At 38.4% G+C, this 23,864-nt stretch overlaps 1 protein-coding gene across 1 annotated transcript in view; it reads left to right on the forward strand.

Annotated features, from left to right (window-relative positions):
• Positions 1-15,862, forward strand: part of SF3A3 (splicing factor 3a subunit 3) — a 71,731-nt gene extending 55,869 nt beyond the window's left edge. The window contains exons 13-17 of the mRNA XM_053707158.1: positions 2,879-3,043; positions 5,576-5,686; positions 11,241-11,331; positions 14,804-14,859; positions 15,596-15,862. Coding sequence (XP_053563133.1) covers positions 2,879-3,043; positions 5,576-5,686; positions 11,241-11,331; positions 14,804-14,859; positions 15,596-15,673 — 501 coding nt within the window. The 3' untranslated portion in view covers positions 15,674-15,862. The remainder of the gene's footprint in view (positions 1-2,878; positions 3,044-5,575; positions 5,687-11,240; positions 11,332-14,803; positions 14,860-15,595) is intronic.
• The last annotated feature ends 8,002 nt before the right edge of the window (positions 15,863-23,864 follow it).

Consider the following 23,864-nt stretch of genomic DNA (forward strand, 5'->3'; position numbering starts at 1 on the left):
TATCTATAAGGCCAAGGGAACCTTCAGTAGGGCACTAGGATAGCTTATAACCACTGACCATCGAGACCAGTGCTTATCTGAAGTGTCTCCGTGGTTTCTGATACCTCTGTGATTCCTTATCCGCTATCAGTCCACCTTCCGTTACAATAAACAGCTACTACAGGTAGCCTGACAGCCAAGTTCTTAGAACAATGCAGTTAGAGCTTCATAAAGATAATATAAAAAAAGGGTTATTAAACAGAACTCTTGAGTCGAGTTATATTGTTAAATAGTATAACATGCGGAGGAGCTCAGATCCCCTGCATCCAGTCAGTTCCGTGGCTGGCTCTGCCCCCCTTTAAATAATTTTTTTTTTTTAAATAGTTTTTTTTATTGAGGTTGAAACAAAAACATTTCCAGCAATTAAGGTCAAAGTATAAAAGGGAGTCACATCTTTTAGATTTTACAGAATTTCTTAACAATGTCAGAAATATATATAATGACAGAATAAAAACTGGCCTGTAAAACAATACCAGAAACGTAAGTGATAATACTCCATGACAGTTCATGAACTTTATCCTTAAAACCTATTTTTTAGCTTCTGTAGATTTCATACCTCCTCTACTGTGCTAAAGCCACTTTTGGGCTTTTATTTCTAATAGGGGATGACACTTGCTGGAGGTGTTTGAGGGTGTTAGGCCTCTTATGGGCCTAGAAGTAGGATTTATCTTTCTGAACATTAACACAATCTAGTTCTAGAGTAAAATAAACTACAACTGTAGGAAAGTTAAATAATGGTACATTTATGTCAGCTTAGTGGCAAAGTCCATTGTCTTAAGGTTCAGGTTGAATATGGACACCTGCACAGTACACACTGAGAGAACTGCATTATCTACCATGCATATAAATTAACATTTGTATTGGCTTTTGCTAGTGGTAAATAAGATCTAGATGTATTCTCAAGGGGAGCTACTGTTACACAACAAATGAGAAGAGATGGGTTTTCGAGTTCTTTTGTACAGAGTAAGGAATGGCAGCTTAGCTACATGATACATTACATATGTCCCTTTCTAACAAGTTAGGTTCTATAGACAAATTGTGCACATAGGTATAGAAAGACAAAGGAGGGATAATATAACCCGGTAACATGGTGCATAGATTTTTTTTTTGCCAATAACATACTTTAAAGAATCAAACACCCCTTTGAGGGCGGTGGCAATGTGAGTGTTAGCAGCCAGTTATTCGTCTTTGGTCTGGTAGAGACGTTAACTGCGGTCCCATTAGTTGCTGGTATCATAGCCTTTGACCCCACTGTAAGAGCAGAATGGCCCTTGGTTGTAGAGCCGCTGTGAATCTTCCCTCAGCGCTATATTATCCCTTTATCCCTGGTATTAGGAATTGTATCAATGAGTGTACAGGAATGTCCAGTAGTGGGTAATATGCACTGGAAGCTCCGTCTCTCTTCATCAAAGCAAACAGGCACCGATTGGAGACATTTTTCAGAGGAGCAAGCACTGATAAGTTTAGGCGCCATTTGTAACTTCTTCTCGAATTTAACTTGGTAGCCTTCGAGCAAACGGCTCAATTCAGTCAAGATATATGTAACAGTCTCCATTTTCAATCACTATGACTAGCTTTGTGCAGGTATCTGAGATTGTTATTGATCAGCACACATATGGCACTACACAGCAGTGAAGTCCGATAGGGCAATCACTGCGGGGGTTTGTGTTGAGGCCTAAACCTCAGGAAAAAGCTCCAGATTTTGAGAGCAGGCAGCAATTCTGAAAAGAAAGGTATCTGCTGAGAGGAAATCTTCTGTAGTTCAAAATGCTATCAGATTGAAGTCCAGATGTAGATCCCAAAATGAAATATTAGTTTGAAGTAGCAGGATGACGTGTGTGTGTGTATATATATATATATATATATATATATATATATATATATATATATATATATATATATATACATATATATATATATATATACATTTTTAAGCACTAGATGGCAGCAGTGTTTGCCTTTTAGGGTTATACACATGCTCACTTCTGAGCCTACCTATGCATGCTCTTCAGCAAAGGATAGATATAGAACAAAGTACATTGAGGGGAAAATACTCTGACTACTTAAAGACAGCCGAACAGATAGCTCAGCATGCTAATGCACTGTTGCTGAGCTCTGTAGCAACCCAAGGGTTGGATTAGCCATGCTTTACAAGTACTCAATATGTTGGGGTTGTGTCCCTTTAACCTAAGTATATAGAATGCCCATGCAATCCTTTATCTTAAGTAAAGGTAGGTCAGCATGTAGTAAACCAGTGGTTAATCATTATATAATGGTGTTGCATCAGAGGTATGGGGTTGTGAAGCAAATGGGCACTTAATATCTCATGAAGAACCAAACACTCTGTGCAAAACAGGCAAGTATATGGTGCAACTGGACATTTCAGGATATATATATATATTTGTATATGCTGTACTTTGACCATGTACACAGAAATGCAATCTGTTTCACAAAGTGTAAAAATAAATAATTGTGCTGTCAAAATGTATTAATGTCCAGTGTGATCTCTCCATTACAGCCTTTTGGTGGTGATGGCAAATACTAATACTGTAGATAAAGAATCCAAATTCATTCACAATTAGGTTTTCAGTAGATTTTAAATGACAGCTTTTGGTGGGGGTTTTATCTTTTTTTATTTATTTTTTTTGTAACTGCTGCCAATTAACAAACTCATTTCAGTGTTAATTTTTTATTCTATTGCTTACATTGTTATTTTCTATGCTGCATATACTGTGTTTATTAAATGGAAATGCTATGTACAGTATAGTTTATATGCAAACAGGAAAGCATGAATCAAGATGATTTGATTGTTTATCCGTTATTTACTGTATTCCTGCAGGAGCAAAGGCACCTAACTCATGAAAATGTCCAGCGCAAGCAGGCCCGTACTGGGGAGGAACGGGAGGAAGAGGAGGAAGAACAGATCAGTGAGAGTGAAAGTGATGATGAGGAGAATGAAATTATTTATAACCCAAAAAATCTTCCCCTTGGTTGGGATGGCAAGGTAATAAAATACCTAGAAATACATTTAATTGGTTTACTTAAAGGCTATATTTATTTAATATCTGTATCTTACTCAAATATGGAAAAAGTAGCAAGAATAAACTATAGCGCTAAAAAGAAAATGTATGGTTACCATATAAATGTATTTCTTTTTTGACATGTTGAGTCCACGGATCATCTTAATTACTAATGGGATATTCGCCTCCTGGTCAGCAGGAAGCAGCAAAGAGCACCACAGCAGAGCTGTTAAATAGCTCCTCCCTTCCCTCCCACTCCACTCATTCGACCAAACCTTAGGAACTTGTGATGATCCCTGTGAATAGGAACATGTAGGTATGCGTCCTTTAAATCCACTGTTGTCATAAATTGACCCTCCTGGATCAAGGGAAGAATGGAACGAATAGTTTCCATCTTGAAGGACGGAACACTGAGAAATTTGTTTAGACTCTTGAGGTCTAAAATTGGTCTGAAGGTTCCCTCCTTTTTGGGAACCACGAACAGATTGGAATAAAAACCCTGACCCTGTTCCAGTACTGGAACAGGAACAATCACTCCCAGGGCGGAAAGGTCTCTTACGCAGTGTAAGAACGCCTCTCTCTTTGTCTGGTTTGCAGATAATCTTGAAAGTAGAAACCTGCCTCTGGGAGGAAAACTTTTGAACTCTAGTTTGTATCCCTGGGACACAATCTCTATTGCCCAGGGATCTTGAACATCCTGAACCCAAACCTGAGCGAAGAAATAAAGTCTACCCCCTACAAGATAGAGAAACCTGAAATCTTAGCTCCCAGTCTAATAATTTGAAGGGAAGCATCCGTAATAAAGGCATTAGCTAGCTTCAGAGCCTTTATCCTGTCCTGGATCTCCTCCAAGGAAGTCTCAGTCCTGAGAGTCTCAGACAGTGCATCAAACCAATATGCCGCCGCACTAGTGACGGTAGCAATGCACGCAGCTGGCTGCCATTGCAGACCCTGGTGAACATAAATCTTTTTAAGTAGATCCTCTAACTTCTTGTCCATAGGATCTTTCAAAGCACAACTATCCTCTATGGGAATAGTAGTTCTCTTGGCTAAGGTGGAAACGACCCCTTCCACCTTAGGAACTGTTTGCCAAGCCTCCTTGACAGAGTAGCTAAGAGAAGCTATGTCTTTTAAAGTAACTCCAGCGGGAGCTAGAGCAGAAGTGCAGGGCACTGCCTGTGTGGGCGGTAAAATTTGGGATGCTTGGGAAGAAAGCTGCGGCATACCTTGACCCTCGTCATTAGACTCTTGGACAGCGTCCGCTTTTGAAAAGTTTTCAGCCATCTCTGCAACGGAAGACGTGTCTCTGAGTACTACGCAGTTACAGAAAAGCGTGCAAACCGCATAGGCCTGCCCATCATGGGCATTACTGTACATTCATCTCCCGATCGGCTTATTTGCTTGTTTAAGTCGTTGAGAGAAATAACCACCAGAGTGAATAAAAATAAAGCCCCAGTGCCTGCAGTTATGGCTGTCAAATTACTCTCCAGACTAGGAGAGCTTGTTGTCCCAAACATAAAGTGCCCCTTGTTGAATGAGCCTTATATGTTATCTACTGTGTAAATACAAGTGCCCACTTTTCCTCTGAGTTTTTGTTCTTTGGCCCCAGAATAAAAAAGCAGCACTTACCTTACATCCGCCTGACAGCAAAGGCAGCTCACAGGCTTGAGAGGTCCTATCCCTCACATCGACCTGTGGAGAAATAAGTCTGAGTAAATCCACCTCAGGCTATAGAAAATAGGGCAGCATCATAATATGAGAGGCGCAGTGAGAATTATATCCCACAAGGTCCCATTGCTCTAAAGCCACCAAAACTCTACTGAAGAGACTGATATGGACTACGGCTACACCCTAGAACAAAGCAGCACAATCTTGTACTGCTTTAAAAATAATAAACTCTTGATTGAAGAGTCTATTCTAACACCTCACTTTACCACTTTCTATCACTAATGTAGGCAAAGAGAATGACTGGGGATGGAGAGAAGGGAGGAGCTATTTAACAGCTCTGCTGGGGTGCTCTTTGCCGCCTCCTGCTGACCAGGAGGTGAATATCCCATTAGTAATTAAGATGATCCGTGGACTCATCGTGTCATAAAAAAAATAAAAAATATCTGACATATTGTATTGAATGATAATGATTTATGTAAGATAGTGTTCCTATTCTGCTAACATACATATATATATTAATGTACAGTATATGAGCCAGTTATTAGTCCTAAAAGAGTTTCCAAAAAATTCCAAGTGTGCGGACAGAACCTGTTCCCTAGTTGTTATGGTTTCTGTAGTGACCTCAGTCCTATGAGTTGGACAAATAGAGAAAATTACCCTGGGAAACCTACTACAAAAGGCATAAACTAATAAAGACCAGTGGGTGATGTAGCCCTGTTATAGTAGCACTTTACTATTTTCACATTGCAATTGTCTCCTCATCAGCTAGTATCCACTAGTTTGTGAAATAATAATATTATTATTCTAATTATAATGTTGACTGAAAACTATAAAATTAACTTTTTTAGCCTATTCCATACTGGTTGTACAAGTTACATGGATTAAACATCAACTACAACTGTGAGATTTGTGGAAACTACACCTACCGAGGACCTAAGGCATTCCAGAGGCATTTTGCGGTAAGATTTGCTTTGTAATCTTTCTTGATATAAAAAATCTGTGTTGCTTTATCGGGTACAGTTTGTATGTAGATACAAAACTTTTGTTTAGATAATTCACTTTGACTGAAATGATTTCCAGATTGTCTTCTCATACAATAGCATACACATATTAGTAAATAGTAAGTATTATTAGAGACTGTGGGGGTCCACTGAAACATTTTAGTCTCTAACAAATAAATGGAGGTAATCATCCATTGAACCGAATTTACTGCTGTTTGATCATTTGTACAGAATAATTAGAGAGGATGAGAGCCCCATAGTATTGTAGTGTGATGTAACTGACCTGTTTTCTCATTTAGCAGCAAAGTAGGAGGGGGGAGTCTGAACAATTCTGGCTATTCAAGTTGAAGTGACAGTTGAAATAAAACCTATATCAAATATCTGTTCTCCATGTTTACAAGCAACATTAAGAAAAGCAAGCTATGGTTCCTTTTTGCTACCAGTTTTGGATCTTGAATGGGGAATATTTATTTCCTTAAACATAAAACCATCTTTTGTTGCTCTCACAGTTCAAGACTGGCCTCTTGCATGTTTCATTGTAATGCACTCAATTCTTGGCATAAATGTGTGGGGTTTTTTTATAGGTAATTAATCTTATCTTTTACTCAAATCTAATCCATTAATCGGTATGTCAAGTAATAACAGCATACTCGCAGGAAACATGAATGCGACACCATGCAGTGAAACTTTGTGCTATGGTTTGCTTATCTGTTGCGCTGATGGTTCAAATCGATCTAAAGTTATGTCGGCTTGTGCTATGCTCTCAAAATTGTTCATAGGCACTCAAGCACACTGTCACAAATTAGCATCTCTCACCAAAATTTACTAAAACTGAAATCTGTAGTTGGGCGAGCTTGAACCTTGAACTCATGTGGTGAGATGCAGCCATAGCATAAGTGCCAAACCACAGCCATCAAAGATATCAAGATATCTCCACTATTAATGCATTTCAGCCTGCACTACAGTAGTTGTTTAATTGTAATGAGCTTGCACCAGAGCACTACCATACTAACACTTATCTTCATCTTAGTGAGATACTATAATAAAAACGATAAACAACCTATGAAACACCACAGCACCAACATACTGACAATGTAAGCACAAGCTCAAACAGGCACTGTATTAAGTGCTACTTTAATGCTAGCACCTCTTAGTCTACAAAAACTGCACAATACCACTCTACCTACATCTAACTACTACCAATATTTACTATAAGCGACTTTAACAGCACAGCATTAAGATTATTTTTTTTATTGAAGTCTTTAGTGCAATTGACCTGTCATTAATTAGACCTATTCTATAGCTAGAATACTGATATTTTATTTTTAAATCTGGAATAGCTTCCTGTGCTGCAATGCTATATTACAGTGTAAAGTAATATATTTTAAAGTGAAATAATATTCAGTAAAGATTTTTTTTTTATTTTAGGGTTTTTATAAGATCCTATTGGATTTAAAGGGACATTGTACACTAGATTTTTCTTTGTATAAATGTTTTGTAGATGGTCCATTTATATAGCCCATCTGGGAGTGTTTTTGTTAAAATGTATAGTTTTGCTCATTTTTAAATACATTGTGCTGATTTTCAGACTTCTCACCAAGTCCTAGAATTTTAGATGTATATTGATGTCTACAGACTCCTGGTTGTGTAATGGGTCTTTTCATATGCAGGGGAGTGTCTGCTTTTCCTGCTTTCTCAGCCCCTTTCAGAGGGTGTCCCAACCTATCCTCATCAACAATGCTAAACTGGGAGCTTCTTAATAAGTTTTAAACGGTTTTATACTGGATTTTTAGATCAGTGTCTGTGCATATTTTTCTTTATAGTAGTGTATATTACATGCAGTTACATGAAAATTGGTGTATACTGTCCCTTTAAAGCTTACTTACCCTACATGTGAATTTACTTTTGCTGTTTAATGGTTAACGAGACATGAACCATAATTTTTCTTTCATTAAGATAGAGAATACAATTTTAAAACGTTTTCCAATTTACTTCTATTAAATTTACTTTGTTCTCATGATGTTCTTTGTGAATGAGATATTGGTAGCGTTCACATGTCTGGAGCACTATGTGATAGGAAATAGTGCTGATATCTAGTGCTCTTGCTAACGTATAACATTCTTGCAAAGCTGCTGCCATATAGTGCTGTAGACACGTGCACACTCCTAAACTTACCTTCCTGCTTTTCAACAAATGATAACAAGATCATGAAGAAATTTAATTATAAAAGTACATTGGAAAGTTGTTTAACCCCTTAACGACCGAGGACGTGCAGGGTACGTCCTCAAAAAAAAGGCAGTTAACGCCTGAGGACGTACCCTGCACGTCCTCGGTGTGGAAAGCAGCTGGAAGCGATCCTGATCGCTTCCAGCTGCTTTCCGGTTATTGCAGTGATGCCTCGATATGGAGGCATCCTGCAATAACCTTAAATGGCCATCCGATGCAGAGAGCGCCACTCTGTGGCCCTCTCTGCACCGGACATCGATGGCCGGTATCGTTGGTGGGTGGGAGCGAACTTGGGAGGCGGGTGGGCGGCCATCGATGCGCGGTGTAATGTGCAGGGGGCGGGATCGGGGACGGGGGCGCGCATGTGAGCGCGCGCGTGCACGGGGGGCGGCGGGCGGGCGCGTGCACGGGGCGGGAGCGGGAGGGAACCGCTACACTACAGAAAAAAAATCTGAGAATAGCTCTAAATAATAAGAAAACAAAAATGTTCAATACAGTTTCTAAGTGATCTGCAACTTGTGGGAGGTTGGTGGGGGGGGGGGGGAAGCTACACTACAGAAAAGGGTTTTTTTTTAGAAAAAAAGATTCCTGGGTAGCTGCCAGTACCCAAGATGGCGCCCGCTAAGGCAGAGGGGGAGGGTTAGAGAGCTGTTTGGTGTGGGATCAGTGAGGTTGGGGGCTAAGGGGGATACTACAAAGCAGCATATGTAAATATGCTAAAAAAAACACCAAATATACCTTTTATTTTAGTACTGGCAGAGTTTCTGCCAGTACTTAAGATGGCGGGGACAATTGTGGGGTGGGGGAGGGAAGAGAGCTGTTTGGGAGGGATCAGGGGTTCTGATGTTTCAGGTGGGAGGCTGAGCTCTACACTAAAGCTAAAATTAACCCTGCAAGCTCCCTACAAGCTACATAATTAACCCCTTCACTGCTAGCCATAATACACGTGTGATGTGCATCAGCATTTAGTGGCCTTCTAATTAACAAAAAGCAACGCCAAAGCCATATATGTCTGCTATTTCTGAACAAAGGGGATCCCAGAGAAGCATTTACAACCATTTGTGCCATAATTGCACAAGCTGTTTGTAAATGATTTCAGTGAGAAACCTAAAATTGTGAAAAATTTAACGTTTTTTTTTTATTTAATCGCATTTACGGTGAAATGGTGGCATGAAATATTACCAAAATGGGCCTAGATCAATACTTTGGGTTGTCTACTACACTACACTAAAGCTAAAATTAACCATGCAAGCTCCCTACAAGCTACCTAATTAACCCCTTCACTGCTAGCCATAATACACGTGTGATGCGCAGCGCCATTTAGCAGCATTCTAATTACCAAAAAGCAACGCCAAAGTCATATATGTCTGCTATTTCTGAACAAAGGGGATCCCAGAGAAGAATTTACAACCATTTATGGCATAATTGCACAAGCTGTTTGTAAATAATTTCAGTGAGAAACCAAAAGTTTGTGAAAAAATTTGTGAAAAAGTGAACGATTTTTTGTATTTGATCGCATTTGACGGTGAAATGGTGGCATGAAATATACCAAAATTGGCCTAGATCAATACTTTGGGATGTCTTCTAAAAAAAATATTTACATGTTAATGGATATTAAGAGATTCCTAAAGATATTAGTGTTCTAATGTAACTAGCGCTAGTTTTGAAAAAATAATGGTTTGGAAATAGCAAAGTGCTACTTGTATTTATGGCCCTATAACTTACAAAAAAAGCAAAGAAGATGTAAACATTGGATATTTCTAAACTCAGGACAAAATTTAGAAACTTTTTAGCATGGGTGTTTTTTGGTGGTAGTAGATATGTAACAGATTTTGGGGGTCAAAGTTAGAAAAAGTGTGTTTTTTTCCATTTTTTCCTCATATTTTATAAAAATTTTTATAGTAAATTATAAGACATGATGAAAATAATGGTATCTTTAGAAAGTCCATTTAATGGCGAGAAAAACGGTATATAATATGTGTGGGTACAGTAAATGAGTAAGAGAAAAATTACAGCTAAACACAAACACTGCAGAAATGTAAAAATAGCCTTGGTCCCAAACGGACAGAAAATGGAAAAGTGCTCTGGTCATTAAGGGGCTAAAACTGTATTTTCTGTCTGAATCATTAAATAAAATGTCTAGGTTGTATGTCCCTTTAAGAGAGAGAAAACAATAAAGTTATTAAAATAGTTTAGAAACATTCTAGCAAACCAAGTAGATTTTATTTTCTCTGCTTTTGGCATGAGAGGTTATGGGGACCCTAAACTGTGTCGTCCGTACTAGCAAGAGGGTTTACAAAAATCTTTTAGGAAAGAGGGTATTTTCACTTTATTAGAAGCATCATCTCTCATAATGAAAGAAGTGAATCACCGTTGGTCAACTGTTTACTTTTTATACAGTGGTTATGGCTGCATTAGAGCCCCAGACTCCCACTCTTCACCCACTGAAAAGAGGGAGACCTATCCATTCAGATTTGTAATATACATACATTTGTCAAGTGAATGAAGAATCCGGAAATGCTCCTCTGTCGTCCACAAACTCACATACACTACCATTCATTTGAAATAGGCTGCAACTTCATGCCAGTTAAAGGGACACTCAATCAAAATTAAACTTTCATTATTCAGATAGAGCATGCTATTTTAAACAACTTCCCAATTTACTTCCATTAACAAAATGTGAACAGTCTTTTTATATTTACACTTTTTGAGTCACCAGCTCCTGCTGAGCATGTGCAAGAATAAGTGTGTATGCATTTGTGATTGGCTGATGGCTGTCACATGGTACGTGTATGCATTTGTGATTGGCTGATGGCTGTCACATGGTACAGGGGTAGTGGAAAAAGACATAACTTTTAAAATTGTCAGAATAAAAAATCTACTCGTGAAGTTCAGACTAAGTGCTATTGCATTGTCTGATTATGCAAATCTATTGTGTTGACTGGTCCTTTAAGGGTTCTCATTCATAGTGGTCATATAAATGACATTTCCTTATTATATACGATTATGCACCTTTTCTATATTTAATGGGCCATTATAGTTAAAAAAAAAAAAAAAATTTAAAAGAAAATGTACCTGTGGAACTAGCGCTGCTGATTGGATCAGTAGCGTTTTCTGCTAAGGCCCAGAAGTGCTCTGTGAGGCCTGAGCGTCGTTTTAAACATAACGTAGCAATTTTTATTACTCATTAAGACATTTATAAATGTAATTGTAAGTCAAATGGAATAACAGTATTTTAATATTTTCCCTGAGTATAAACAGTAATCCCTGTACCTGTTCCCTCCAGGAATGGCGCCACGCTCATGGAATGAGATGTCTTGGAATTCCCAACACTGCTCACTTTGCAAATGTTACACAGATAGAGGATGCCGTTTCTTGTAAGTATAGCTAGCCTTTGCCAACCTCTAAAAGAAAATATTGTCTGGTATAATTACAATCAACTACATTATCTGTAATAACTTGTTTATGTAAACTTTTATACAATGCTTAGCTTCTTGAAAGGTTTTTCTAAAATAGGTGGTTGTTTAAAAAGATAGATAAGTAGACTAACTCTTTTAATATGTAGCCTTTTTTTAATCTCTAGATTTGTACCACATTCTGTGTAGGGATTTTACATGAATGTTGATTTGTAGTTACACCCATTACACATAAATTAGGGTTGTGCACTGATTATAAATACCAGTTGATGTTTATAAGTTCAGAGGTTGGCACCAGAGACATGCACCTTTTTCTGTTCTCTGTATTTAAAAATTAGTCATAGCGTTATGGTGTACATACTACAGTAATCCTGAGATTGCCAGTGTATAAGAAAGTGCCAATAAAATGCTTTAAACATTTTTCTTTCTTATGTCATGGAGAGTCAACGATTTCATTACAATTACCAGTGGGGTATTTAACTCCTTGCCAGCAGGAAGAGAAAAAGAGCACCCCAGCAGAGCTGTTAATTGTCACTTCCCTTACCCATAATCACCAGTAATTCTTTGCCTCTATCATCGGGAAACAATGTCATCTCTTCCCCCTTGGAGGTTTCCTCTGAGGAAGGACCTTCTACTGTAGGGTCCCTTCCTCCACCCAATCCTAGATTCTCTGAAGCTAACTGCTTGGAGATTGAAAGCCTAATTTTGGCTAGGCGTGGCTTCTCTGAGAAGGTCATTGATACCATGCTTTAGGCGCGTAAGCCTGTTACTCTTAAGATTTACCATAAGGTATGGCGCAATTACCTTTAATTGGTGTGAATCGAAGGGTTTCTCTTGGAGCAGGGTAAGGGTACCCCGAATCTTGTCTTTTCTTCAGGAGGGCCTGGAGAAGGGGTTGTCAGTCAGCACTCTGAAGGGTCAGATATCTGCTCTCTCTATCCTTTTGCCCAAACGTCTGGCAGATCTGCCAGATGGTTGTCTTTTGTTCAGGCCTTGGTCAGAATCTGTTGCTCCACCTTGGAGCCTTAAAGGGACAGTGCACTGTAAAATTGTTTTTCCATTAATGTATTTTAAATGACTTGTTATACCAACTGCAGAGTATAAAATATTTAAGAAATTCCATTTTCATGCTTATTTGTGTATATGAAGTAGCTGATTTTGTCCTTTGAAACCACAGCCTATTACAATGGGTTGAACTTAAAGGTGATATCAGATCTCATTATGTTCTAAGTTTGTGTAAGCAGACTTTACTTTCTTATCTTTTATTTGGCTGGAACACCAAAGCTCAATACATAGAGAGAACAATGGAAAATTATCATTTTATTACTTAACTATCCTGCATCCCACTGAGAGTGTAATCTCTTCTGCTGGCTGTGTATACTTAGGCTATTCAATAGCCTATACTCCAGTATTAATTTGTTTAGTATAGGTGGCGATACTACAGGCTAAATCCGCTATTTCAAATGCTGAAATAGGAGTAAAGGATCTACTTGTAACCAATTTAATACACTCTAGCAGGTTAAAAGGATCATTGGGAATAATTTAAAGGGGAGAACATTTTTTGGTGAACTGTCCCTTTAATCTTGTTCTAAAAGTTTTGCAGCAGGCTCTGTTTGAGCCAATGCATTCAGTTGATATTAAGTTGTTATCTTGGAAGGTTCTGTTTCTCCTTGCTATTTCTTCTGCTCGCAGAGTTTCTGAGCTTTCGGCTCTGCAGTGTGATTCCTCTTACCTTATTTTTCATGCGGATAAGGCGGTCCTTCGTATTAAGCTGGGATTTCTTCCTACGGTAGTATCGGGTCGCAATATCAATCAGGAAATTGTTGTTCTTTCTTTTTGTCCTAATCTTTCTTCTCAGAAGGAACCGCCTGTTACATAACCTGGATGTGGCGCATGCTCTAAAATTTTACCTTCAAGCAACTAAAGATTTTCTTCAATCATCTGCCCTGTTCATTGTTTTCTCTGGTAAGTTTAAGGGTCAGGAGGCCACTTCTACTACTCTTTCTCACTGGTTGAGAAGTATAATTCGGTTAGCTTATGAGACAGCTGGACAACAGCCTCCTGAGAGAATTACGGCTCATTCCACTAGGACTGTCTCCTCTTCCTGGGCTTTCAAAAATGAAGCTTCTGTGCAACAAATTTGCAATGGGGCCACATGGTCCTCTCTGCATACTTTTTCCAAATTCTACAAATTTTGATACTTTTGCCTCTGCTGAGGCTTTCTTTGGGAGAAAAGTTCTTCAAGCGGTGGTGCCTTCTGTTTAGGTCCGCCTGTCTTGTTCTCCCTCCCTTTCATTCTAGTGTCCTCTAGCTTGAGTATTGGCTCCCACTAGTAATTGGAATGAAATTGTGGACTCTCCATGCCATAGGAAAAAAAACAATTTCTGCTTACCTGATGATAAATTTCTTTCCGGGCATGGAGAGTCCACGATCCGCCCTTATTTAATTTTAAAGAGACAGTCTACACAAGAATATTTGTTTTAAACAATAGATAATCCCTTTATTACCAATTCCCTAGTTTTGCATTACCAACACAGTTATATTAACACACTTTACCTCTGTGATTATCTTATATCTAAGCCTCTGCAATCTGCCCCTTATTTCAGTTCTTTTGACAGGCTTGCATTTTAGCCAATCAGTGCAGGCTCCTAGGGACTTAACGTGCGTGAGCACAGTGTTATCTATATGAAACACATGAACTAACACCCTCTAGTGGTGAAAAACTGACAAAATGCCCTAAGCTAAGAGGCGGCCTTCAAGGGCTTAGAAATTAGCATATGAACCTCCTAGATTTAGCTTTTAATCAAGATTACAAAGCAAAATTAGCGATCTAAGTAATTTGGAAGATTGATTTAAATGACATGCCCTATCTGAAAAATGAAAGTTTGTTTTGGACTAGACTGTCCCTTTAAGACGGCAATTTTTTTGTGCAAACCTCAGGCACCTCTATACCCTTATGTTATCTTCTGTCCATTTTCCTTCGGCTAAATGACTGGGGATTATGGGTAAGGGAAGTGACACTTAACAGCTCTGCTGGGGTGCTCTTTGCCGCCTCCTGCTGACTAGGAGTTGAATATCCCACTAGTAATTGGAATGAAATTGTGGACTCTCCATGCCCGGAAAGAAATTTATCAGGTAAGCATACATTTTGTTTTTCTATGAAGTGGGTTGTTGCCAGTGTTGTTGTTGTTGTTATTGTTATTATGATGATGATTGATATTATATTGACAAAGTATCCTTAATATTCCAAGGTGGCACTGAGATATATAATACATGTTTCATTTTGGCATTTTTTTATTTATTTTTTTATAATTATCCTGCACCATCATTTTGAACCTGACTGTGTTAAAAGCCATGTTGTAATAGCATATTCACTAACCATACAATTCAATTTTTTTACATCTTTTTAACCTGAAATTATTTTTATTTTCAGTGTGGTTAAAACTCAAACTACAGAAGTCTTCAGAGAGGTGGCAACCAGATACAGAGGTAAGGCTTCAAATCATTATTAGCTAATTAAAGCCGTTTACAGGAAGAATTACTATGGGGATTTTTCTAACAGTAAGCAATTCCTCCTGAGCATACTGCCTGGTGATCACTCTTTTACCTTGCTAGACAAACGTGCAAGCTGTTTTTTAACACTAACATGGCAACACAACATTGATCACTAAGCTATACAAAACATTGCTTGAGAGTTTCACTCTGGGGGCAGAAGTGTTATAAAGCACTGAGTAAGATACTGTTGTTAAGTGAGAAATGTCAGGTGAATTCAACGATGACACGAACCATATCCATCAAATATAACTTTGGATGTGGGTTGTTTTTATAAAAAGTTTAAGGGGGGAAAAAAAAGGATATTTAAAGTGAAAAGAAAATGCTTGCATATGTTTTTTTTCTTTTTATATAATTCTGTTTATCCTCTGAAAAGCAATTAAACAATGCACTGCTAGTCTATTGAGCTAATTAAGTGGCATGCTTAGGTATCCACCAATCACCAGTTGGCTCCTGCATCTGCCTGGGTAATCCCTTTTTTTTCCTTTTTTTTTTTTTTTTAAAGGATTTCAAGAGAATGAAGTCAATTTTAAAATAAAATGGCGTCTTAAAATTGCATCCTTTATCATGTCCCTTTAAAATTTTAATGCAGCTGTGTATATGTATTTTACCTTGCGTAGATCTAGGATAGTATATCTTGCGGTACATGATCTTTTGTTTTATTTGTCTGCAGGAGGAATATGAAGATTCCAGTGGCAATGTTGTGAATAAAAAGACATATGAAGATCTGAAACGCCAAGGACTTCTGTAATTTTAGAGACATTGGTTAAAGTTTTGTATTGAGGCTCCTTCTGCACAGTATATTTCATGGGTTTTTTTTTTGTTTTTTTTTATCATCCTGTTTAATAATGTTTGCAGAACCATGTTGACAAACGTAGTTTCTGCTTTATCTTGTATGATTCAATTGTAGTTTTTTAATTAAAAAATTATCAAAAATCAATCTTTTGTTTGATGTGTTTACATGTATTGTAGAATTTATTAGTTCCAGTAAATGGTTTTTAAGTGCTTCTATCGTTATGAAATTAAGAAATCAACGTACAGAAAATAAATCTCAATGTTAAAAGGAAGCACAGTCTTCAAAAATAGCCGTGATGGACATGAAGACATGATTAATTTTTTTTTATTTTCTTTGATCTATTTCTTGTTAAAATAGTTTTGCTGCGTCCATTTGAGGACATTTTGTGTATGTATATACAGTATGTGTATATACAGTATGTGTATATATGCAGTATGTGTGTGTGTGTGTATATATATATATATATATATATATATATATGTGTGTGTATGTATGTGTATATATATATATATATATATATATATTATATATATATATATATATATATATATATAATCATCCAAGCAAATGCACTCTCAGGTCTTTTCAAACAGGTTCTTTTAATGGAACGTTTTCGGGGTTCACAACCCCTTCATCAGCATAAACAAACAGTCAAATATCACACAATTTATAGTATGTCAAAATAGTGTCTCACCAAACAAATTTGCTTTCAAAAGTGCGCCAAAATACCGAGTGTGGAACGCATCTTGCGTTCCACTGTGATCATGTCAACCGGAAGTGATGTCACTTCCAGTTTCGCGACATGATAGAAACATATAAACATTACTTTGTGTTGCAATTAATAACACATTATGGTGTACTCAAAATTATCTAATAGACAATTTAAGAATAATGCCAACAAACAGAAATAATTGCCAGTGATCTGTACATACAATATTCTAGTGTATATCAATCGTCATCTTAACAGTAACTATTCATGGTATATAATAAAATCTACAGGAAAAAAAAATACTTTATTGGAAAGCACTTTAAAATCTTATATAACAAAAGATTGGTGTTGGCAACAGTTTAAATCGCCACACTGTAACGTTAATTAATTTCACCTTATTAACAAGCAACAGGAAAAAAGATGCATAAAACACTTAGAGGCTTAAAGGAGCCGTTATTAGTATGGTAAAGCAGCCAGAGACATGACATCACTTCATTTAAGGGTAAAGGGAGTTCTTGATCGCACACAATAACACCTATGTGTTTAAAGGCTGCCTCCTACCTGCAAGCCTCAGGGTTACCCCTTACCGGACTATTTCTGGCTAGAAAACCCTATTTCTGAATTCACTTCCACATAGGCTGCTGTGGGTGTATGAAAAAATGCGAACCATTCAGCTGCATATATAAAACCTTATCATTGAGTTGCTTCATTTGACAACAGTTAAAATGTTTGTTTGTTTTTGTTTTGAATTATTGTTGATTAGGTGAAAGTCATCTAGTTAGTATGATTTTACACAAATAATGACCAGTATAAGGAATCTGAAGCAGCATAATATTATGATGTAGTGACGTTCTTGTGTCAGTAACAATGAACATTGATCATGGGTAACTTGAAGTCTATTTTCTAGTCAAATATAATAGATGTAAATAAGTTGCTTAAAAAGCAATACAATGCAGTTTATTAATTATGGTAGGTTAGGAAACGGTGATGAGCTGTATACCCTTTGATCAGGCAGAATAGATGACTATGATATAATAACGTGATAAACAGAATACAAATAGGAAACCATATTATATCATTGCCTCTATGATGATGAATTTGAAGCAATGAAAACATAAGGATTATGACTGGTAATTAACAAATAGGTGAGATTCCTTGATAAATTTGTGAGCATAAATTAATAAAGTTTCAATTGTTTTGAGCCTGAAAGAGAAAATTGAAGCCTCTACTTGTTTCCTAGAAAACTCTTCTACTACAAAAAGATGTCAGTGCGACACACCCCTTACCCTGACAAAGTCACGTGTGATGGAATGCATTGCTGGGTGGGTCTTTTATGCAGCCGGGTTTTGCATGTGTGTGTGTACCGAGTGAATATTGAGAAGTTAACCGTTGCCAAATGAAGCAACTCAATGATAAAGTTTTATATATGCAGCTGAATGGTTCACATTTTTCATACATCCACAGCAGCCGGTGTGGAAGTGAATTCAAAAGTAGGGTTTTCTAGCCAGAATTCAGTAAGGGGTAACCCTGAGCCTTGCATGCTGCCTTTAAACACATAGGTGTAATTATTGTGTGCGATCAAGAACTCCTTGTACTCTTGAATGAAGTGATGTCTCTGGCTGCTTTACCATACTAATTAACGGCTCCTTTAAGCATCTAAGTGTTTTTATGCTTTTGTTTTTTCTGTTGCTTGTTAAGTTGAAATTAAAGATTTGTGGTGATTTAAACCGTTTTTTAACACCTAATTAATGACGACTATAAAAGTTTTTAAAGTGTTTTCCAATAAAGTATAATTGTTTCTCTAGAATTTATTAAAAAACCCTTCTTTCCAGCATATTGGTACTAGTTAGTGCTAGACACTTAAAAGAAATTAATATTTCCTAAACCCTTATCACTACTTTTTGTATATGTATGGTATATATCTGCAGTTAAGCACTGCATTCCAGAAATCTTTCTGCAAAACTATTTAAGACTGACATTGTGTTAGCAAAATTTGCAGGGCCTAATATTTTAAGTCCAGGTGCACACCACTTCCTGCGACCCTGCTCTAAGGTGAACTAGGAAAACCTGCTCTTTACACAGTACTCTTACCTACTATTGAGTTTCCTGTTTACCATACTTCGTTAAGTTTTGGGGCACAATGTAGAAACATCACCGGCTGCTGCTATGTGTTATGCCTGTACTGTTTCTTGTAGTAGTGCTTATCTTTCCTCTAAAGTTATGGGCTATGCACCTTATGGTTTCCAAGCTGGAAGTCTTCCTCTCACTGGACATCCAGACAGGCTTCAATAAAGTTGTCTCATTTTAGACCAATCTCTCAGCATTGTACAGATCTTTTCTACGTGCTTTTGCAGTAACAGCAGTTGAAGTGGTAGCTCTTTGTGATTAGCAGCATCTTGCACTAATATTAACCCTAGATGGTATGTATTAAAGGGCTATAATAATCCAAAAATAAGTGCTCTCATTTGTTAGAACATGTTGTTGTTTTAAGACTTGACATTCACTACTGTATGTTTAACCCCCACTAATTGGTTAAACATTACAGTAGAAGTACTACTCATGACACGCAGAGCACTGCAGGGCTAGTTACACAAGAGTCATGCAACTAGCGCTGCTGATTAAATCAATGGTGGTTCCACTCGGGACCTGCAGTGCTCTGTGGGTCTGAACATGTACTACCTCTATGTGTTTAAAGGGACACTAAACCCAAACATTTTCTTTTATGATTCAGATAGAAAATACAATCTTAAACAATATTCCAATTTATATTATCTTATTTGCTTCATTCTTCTCATCCATTGTTGAAGAAATAGCAATTCACATTACTTTGGGTAATGTACATACCCATTGGTTTTATAATATTGGTTTTAATAAAAGTTTGCTGAATATCATTGAAGCCTGAGCTTTATTGGACCAATCCTAGGCACACCTGGGCCTCCACATCCTCTCGAGGATTAATTCGCTGGGAAACTGTGAGATCTCAGCTTGCGTCACTTAGCACATTTGGTGCTGCTCATTTTGTGAGTATATTTCCATCACACGATATGTTATTGTTGGTTCTACTCGCAGTATTACACTAGGAGGCGCCTTCTTTTGTTATTCTCATTCACAGATACTCTGGATTTGCTGTTTTTTAAGGAGAAGAGCTGCCGAGACAGATACTTATCTATTGTTGGAGTATAATCCCACCAGTACAGAAGACCATATTGGGATATTTTCTACTCATGTAGCAATATATATCAACGACTCGGATAAGACTTTCTATCAATTGCATACTGTACATCAGTCACACCGATTACCTTTGGTATATATAGGTGTAAATATGTTTATTATTGTCATCAGACTTATATGTGTTCACATTTACTTTATCAGTAGATTTGTTCAGTTGAGCGCCCCCTAGACTTGGACACGTAAGTGTCTTTAACAGGTTTTTGTGAGCCTATCTAGATATGCTTTTCATTAAAGGATGATATGAGAATAAAGCAAATTAGATAATAGAAGTAAATTGAAAATTTTTTAAAATTAAATGCTCTTTCTAAATCTTGAAAGAAAAAATTTGGGTTTCATTTCCCATTAAGCCTTTTGCGGTGGTTAAACACACAGTAGTGCAGGGTCGATAACTAATTAGAGCATTTTTATTTTTTTTACTATCATGGCCCTTTAAACATTGAATTTGGTAGTTGAGAATTGAGTAAATTGGGAGCATTCCTAACCGCACAGAAGCAGAAATTGAAGGATATTACCAGCAAGGAACAGTGTTGCATCATTCAAGATGGAGGTAGAAAAATGTAAATGCCTGAGATTCTGGCGTGATATGCAAGATTATACAACTCAAAAATTTATACTGATGGAACTGTAGAAGAGCTGTAGGAGGCCCATGAATAATATAAAATATACAAGGAGAATAGCAAACCTGGGTCACCAAGGAGCAGGCTGAGGAAATCGTCAAAAGGATCACAGAAATCTACCGAATACTCCAAACCTTGAGCAAAAATACTTCTCGTTTTTCACGGAGACCACCAATGCACCATGGTAGGAGAAGAAAGACCTGTTAATAGTGACCTGTAACGACTTGATTTTTTTATAGCACTTTTTATCTGCAAATGCTCTAAAAAGCATATGGAGGCGGAGGATGTTAATTTTTAGTTCAAGCTTGAACATTTGAGATATCATCTTAAGGAGCTTCTGTCCACTATGGACATCCCTGAACCTAAGCCTGCTGAAGAATCAAAAGATCTCAAATTAGATATATCCCTAGAGGTTTACCCTGTTACTTTCTTCATGGCAGACATCATATCTAAAGAATGGGAGAAACCCGGAATTCCTTTTTCTCTCCCAAAAACATGTTTTCAGTCCCTGATTCTTATTTGGAGAAGTGGAGTACGGTTCCCAAGGTAGATGGGTAAGACCATATTTGGACCAGGTTTGGATTCAATTATTTCCACTACCACTGGTGGAAAAGGGGCTTTCTTTTACAAGATACGATGAGTCCACGGATTTCATCCTTGTGGGATATCGCCTCCTGGTCAGCAGGAGGAGGCAAAGAGCTCCACAGCAGAGCTGCATAAATAGCTACTCCCTTCCCTCCCAACCCAGTCATTCTCTTTGCCTGTGTTAGTGATAGGAAGAGGTAAAGTGAGGTGTTAGTTTAGATTCTTCAATCAAGAGTTTTTTTAATTTTAAATGGTGCCAAAGTGTGCTATTTTACTATAGGGCAGCCTCTGGAGTTATAGCCTTTAAGGCTATGGGAACTGGTGGGGTTTTAGCCTCACTACGCCTCCCATAATTCTGCTGCCCTTCTGTGGATGGTCTTAGAGAATTTTAACTAAGACCCTTCTGTCTTCACAGGACCTCAGGAGGAAGAGTGGACCTCTTGATACTGTGAGATTCTCATGCTGTTCCTCAGCATGGAGGTAAGTGCAGTCTTTTATTTCTGGGGCTCTGCAGCATATCTCAGAACTGACTGTACTCTGCCTTTTCTATTAGGGACTATGGGCTTAAAGGCTTCCCTTCAACAGTATGTAGGTTCTGATTATTTTAAAAGAGAATGGGAACCGACATATTACTTAATTTCTCCAGACATTCTGGCATTTACGAAACTTAGCCTAGAAGTGCTGGGATATTTATTTTAGTATTCAGTTGATCTGAACTGGTAACGGGCATTTCTCTATTTAATTTTATTGCTTATAGAGTATGGCTGACGCTGGGGGTAGTGTCGGAGTTTGGGAACTGTTGTTCGAATGGACGGTGCTTTAATTGTTTTTGCCGGGTTTTGTGTTGTTTTTCCGCCCACGAAGGGCGGGGCTTGGTGTTCGCGCGCTTAACCGCGCAGTTACTCCTCTGTTGGGTTCCGGTCGGCAGCGTCTCCTCACAGCTCCTAAGTCCGCTTGTTGCGAGTATCTTGCAAGCGATCTTAGGCAAGCCGTTCTGAAGGAGATAGTATTGGTCACGTGGAGGCAGGTAGGAGCCGCAGTGGAGCTGTGGCAAGGTGACTGTTTTATTTTCTGGAATACTAGTGTGTTTTTCTAAGGCTCACGTGCAGGGAGTGTGGGGTATAAGTTAAACAGCAACTTATTCTCTGCCTATTTACATATTGGGCTTTAATACAGAAGGTTGTTTGTTTATTAAAGACACAGTACACCATTTTTTTTATTGTAAGTTAATTGGACTGTTTTTCGGTCAGGATTTTTATCCATATATTATCAGTGATTTGACCAAGCTTGCATTTGCTTCTGTTATCATGGATGATATTGAACACAGTACATGTCCTATGTGTTTAGATGCCATTGTGGGAACCCCCTGTTACGTTTTGTCCCTCATGTATTGAGAGGGCTTTACAGTGTAGAGAGCAGATTTTCTTTAATAAAAATAAATCTAAGGAATGTTCTCAGACTGATGACATTCAGGGTATGCCGCAACTTTCTCCCCAAGAGTCACAGCCTTTAACGCCCGCTCAGGCGACGCCGTGTTCTTCAACTGCGTCTGCTTCATTCACTCTGCAGGATATGGCTGCAGTTATGTCATCCACTCTTTCAGAAGTTTTATCTAAGTTGCCAGTGTTACAAGGCAAACACAGTAGGAAAGAGGCACATGTGGTCCCTGCGACTTCTGATGCTTTGATGGCGATCTCCAATGTACCCTCCCAGGGCTCTGAATTGGGGGGTATGGAGGCTCTGTCTGAGGGGATACTTTCTGACTCAGGAAGTGCATTGCCCCCGACAGATTCAGACGTGATGTCTTTCAAATTTTAGCCCTAACACCTCCGCCTGTTACTATGAGAGGTTTTGGTGACTCTGGACAACTGTGATTCTATTGTGGTCCCTCCAGAGAAATTGAGTAAGATGGACAGATATTTGGAGGTCTTTTCTTATTCTGACGTTTTCCCTGTTCCTAAGAGAATTTCGGAAATTATTGCCAGGGAATGGGAAAGACCTGGTATCCCGTTCTCCCCGTCTCCTATTTTTAAGAAAATGTACCCTATAGCTGACACCGTTCAGGATTCTTGGCAGACGATCCCTAAGGTGGAGGAAGCTATTTCTACCCTGGCTAAGCGTTTGACTATTCCTATCTTGGACAGTTGTGCTTTCAAGGACCCTATGGATAAGAACTTGGAGGGTCTCCTCAAAAAACTCTGTTCATCAAGGGTTTCTATTGCAACCGGCGGCCTGCATTGTGACAGTCACAACTGCAGCTGCCTTTTGGTTTTATGCTCTAGAAGAGTCTCTTAGGACTGATACTTCTTTGTAAGAAATACAGGATAGAATTAAGGCTCTTAAGTTGGCTAATTCTTTTATTACAGATGCATCCTTTCAGATCACCAAATTGGCGGCTAAGAGTTCAGGAGTCTCCATCTTAGCATGCAGAGCCTTATGGTTAAAATCTTGGTCTGCGGATGTGTCCTCTAAATCTAAGCTTTTGGCTATTCCTTACAAGGGAAAGACCCTGTTCGGGCATGACTTGAAGGAGATCATTTCTGACCTTACGGGAGGTAAGGGTCACCTCCTCCCTCAAGATAAAACATCCAAGCAAAGGGGACGACAGAGTAATTTTCGTTCCTTTGGTAATTTCAAGGGAGTCCTCTCTTCCTCTTCCACTAAACAGGAGGGGAATTATTCACAAGCCAAATCCACCTGGAGACCCAACCAGTCTTGGAACAAAAGTAAACAACCCAAGAAGCCTGCTGCGGCTACCAAGACAGCATGAAGGGGCGGCCCCAATCTGGGACCGGATCTAGTAGGGGGCAGACTTTCTCACTTTGTCCAGGCTTGGATGAGGGATCCCTGGACACTAGAAATCATGTCTCAAGTGTATCAGTTGGAGTTCAAAAATTCCTTCCCCAGAGAAAGGTTTCGTCTTTCACGATTGTCAACCAGATAAAAAGAGAGGCGTTCTTACGCTGTGTAAGAGATCTCTCTTCCATGGGAGTAATATGTCCCG

The sequence above is a fragment of the Bombina bombina genome, chromosome 3 (assembly GCF_027579735.1).
Source record: "Bombina bombina isolate aBomBom1 chromosome 3, aBomBom1.pri, whole genome shotgun sequence".
In the NCBI taxonomy this organism is placed as follows: Eukaryota; Metazoa; Chordata; class Amphibia; order Anura; family Bombinatoridae; genus Bombina; species Bombina bombina.